Below are 2,763 nucleotides of genomic sequence, written 5' to 3' on the forward strand. Positions count from 1 at the left end.
AGCCGTGTGCGGTGCCCCCCTCCACCATAGTCCACCTCGATATTACTGTAGCGGTGCTTAGACGAAGCCCTGCGTTGGTAGAACATCAACATCGTCACCACGCCGTCGTGCTGACGAAACTCTCCCTCAACACTCGGCTGGATCGTAGTTCGAGGGACGTCATCGGACTAAACGTATGCTGAACTCGGAGGTGTCGTACGTTCGGTACTTGATCGGTCGGGTCGTGAAGACGTACGACTACATCAACCGCGTTGTGCTAACGCTTCCGCTTTCGGTCTACGAGGGTACGTGGACAACACTCTCCCCTCTCGTTGCTATGCATCACCATGATCTTGCGTGTGCGTAGGAATTTTTTTGAAATTACTACGTTCCCCAACATTGGCATCCGAGCCAGGTTTTATGCGTAGATGTCATATGCACGAGTAGAACACAAGTGAGTTGTGGGCGATATAAGTCATACTGCTTACCGGCATGTCATACTTTGGTTCGACGGTATTGTTGGATGAAGCGGCCCGGACCGACATTACGCGTACGCTTACGCGAGACTGGTTCTACCGACGTGCTTTGCACACAGGTGGCTGGCGGGTGTCAGTTTCTCCAACTTTAGTTGAACCGAGTGTGGCTACGTCCGCTCCATGCGAAGGTTAAAACAACACCAATTTGACAAACTATCGTTGTGGTTTTGATGCGTAGGTAAGAACGATTTTTACTAAGCCCGTAGCACCCACGTAAAACTTGCAACAACAAAGTAGAGGACGTCTAACTTGTTTTTGCAGGGCATGTTGTGATGTGATATGGTCAAGACATGATGCTAAATTTTATTGTATGAGATGATCATGTTTTGTAACCGAGTTATCGGCAACTGGCAGGAGTCATATGGTTGTCGCTTTATTGTATGCAATGCAATCGCCCTGTAATGCTTTACTTTATCACTAAGCGGTAGCGATAGTCGTGAAAGTATAAGTTTTACGAGACGACAACAATGGTACGATGGAGATCAAGGTGTCGCGCCGGTGACGATGGTGATCATGACGGTGCTTCGGAGATGAAGATCACAAGCACAAAATGATGATGGCCATATAATATCACTTATATTGATTACAATGAACAGGAGCTCCGCACTCGCTTCCCTCATGCCGCGGCTTAGGGTCAAGCCTTGTTAAGGAGGTGGGAATGTCATGGGCTAAGGCAGACTATCCAGCCCATCGGGCTGTCCCAACACTCTAAGAGGACAAAGCAGCCGTCCACACTGATTTGAAGTCGCGGACTACCTAAACCCCTGGTGCACAAACATAGGAACTCACTCATAAGTTTATCAATTTTATTTTTTGAAGTCGAGTGAAATAGAGTCACTTTATGGCCGAGATTATATGATTGTGTTTTTTTAGACAATCTCGTGAAGCCTTTATCTAAAACTTCACAATGTTTACATGAACTAAAGTAAGATCGCCCGAGTTGCCTAACCAAACATGGCCGCCAACACCGAGTGTAAGAGCATGCTTCGCTAAATTGCAAGCCTCGGTATACGAGCTCCTAAACTCATGACTAAAAATGCAATATTAAAATGATTAGAATGATCTATGATTTCCCGAATAATCGCACCATAAGAGCAACTCCAACGGCCGACCCAAACGGACGGCGTTTTTGTTCGCTTTTTGTCCGTTTGGGTCGGTCGTCCGCCCGCCGTCTGCCCTCTTTTAGTTTTGGGTCGGCAGTGCGCCCAACGGGCCGACCCATTTCATGACGGCGCGTGTTTAACATCATGCCGTCGCCTGGTTTTGGCGCTCCAGCGCGTGGGAAAGGTTCGCGCGCGGGGGAAAGCGGTCTAGCGCGCGCTGGTTTTGGCGCTCCAGCGCGCGGGAAAGGTTCGCGCGTGCACCGCGGACGGCGCTCGCTATAAAGAAGGCGCTCCCTCCATATTCTCTCGGCCGCCCCACTCTCGCCGCCTTTGCGCCATCATGTCGATCCGCCGCCTGGGCGCTTCGGATTTTCACGGAGTCCGCGAGCGCCGCTCCGGCGGCTTCTTCGCCGAGATCTGGTTTCGCGAGAAACGTCTCGTCCTCGGCACCTTCGACACTGCAGAGGAGGCAGCCCGCGGCAATGACACGGCGGCGTGGCGCCTCCTAAGGCCTCGTCGGGATATGAATTTTCCCAACGTGTCGAGCCAGCGGGCGCAGGATCTGGCGCCTCTCCCACGGCTTTTCACCGACGAGGATCGTTGTGTCCACCGGAGGCGGCAGCGTCGCCTCGCCATCGTAGAGAAGGACGTGGAAGCCTTGGTGGTGTGGCGTGGAGGCTTCCCGCAGAACATCGTCAACGAGCGCCAGTTCTATAAGCAATTGAGATCGGAGAGGGACGCGAGGAGGAGGGAGCGAGCTGCCTATCGGGAGGACAAGCGTTCGCGGAAGCAGGCAGCTCAATTGAAACTGAGGCTACGAGAAACGGCGGGTTGGGACTTTGAACACGAGGCGTATGCTGACGCCTACATTCAGACATCGGAGGAAGACATTACCGAGTCGGAGTCAGAAATCGACGAGTAGTGGTCTTTTCTTTTTATTTGTGTACGCTAAAATTATCTATGTATCCATTTTTATCTGAAAAAATGGTCGGCGGCGTCGGCGACGTAGCAGGCGGGCGAGGGTGTGAATTCAATGTGCCACCGACCAGATGCCCGGTGAGGAAAGAGGGCGAGCGCGCGCGTTCGTCTTGTGTCCGCGCCGACGTAAATCAGGCTCAAAAATGGGCCGGGAATGGGTTGGCAGG

General features: G+C 52.2%; 1 protein-coding gene across 1 annotated transcript; it reads left to right on the forward strand.

Moving 5' to 3' along the window:
- The first annotated feature begins 1,958 nt into the window (after positions 1 to 1,958).
- Positions 1,959 to 2,540, forward strand: LOC147982824 (uncharacterized). Its single transcript, XM_087540550.1, has one exon. It carries the CDS (start codon positions 1,959 to 1,961, stop codon positions 2,538 to 2,540), a length of 582 nt encoding a protein of 193 aa, XP_087396676.1.
- The last annotated feature ends 223 nt before the right edge of the window (positions 2,541 to 2,763 follow it).

The sequence above is a fragment of the Triticum urartu genome, chromosome 2A (assembly GCF_056163025.1).
Source record: "Triticum urartu cultivar PI428250 chromosome 2A, HENAU_Tu73, whole genome shotgun sequence".
In the NCBI taxonomy this organism is placed as follows: domain Eukaryota; kingdom Viridiplantae; phylum Streptophyta; class Magnoliopsida; order Poales; family Poaceae; genus Triticum; species Triticum urartu.

Excerpts from the sequence above, each read along its gene's own strand:
- LOC147982824 (XM_087540550.1), top strand. The coding sequence starts at position 1,959 with ATGTCGATCCGCCGCCTGGGCGCTTCGGATTTTCACGGAGTCCGCGAG.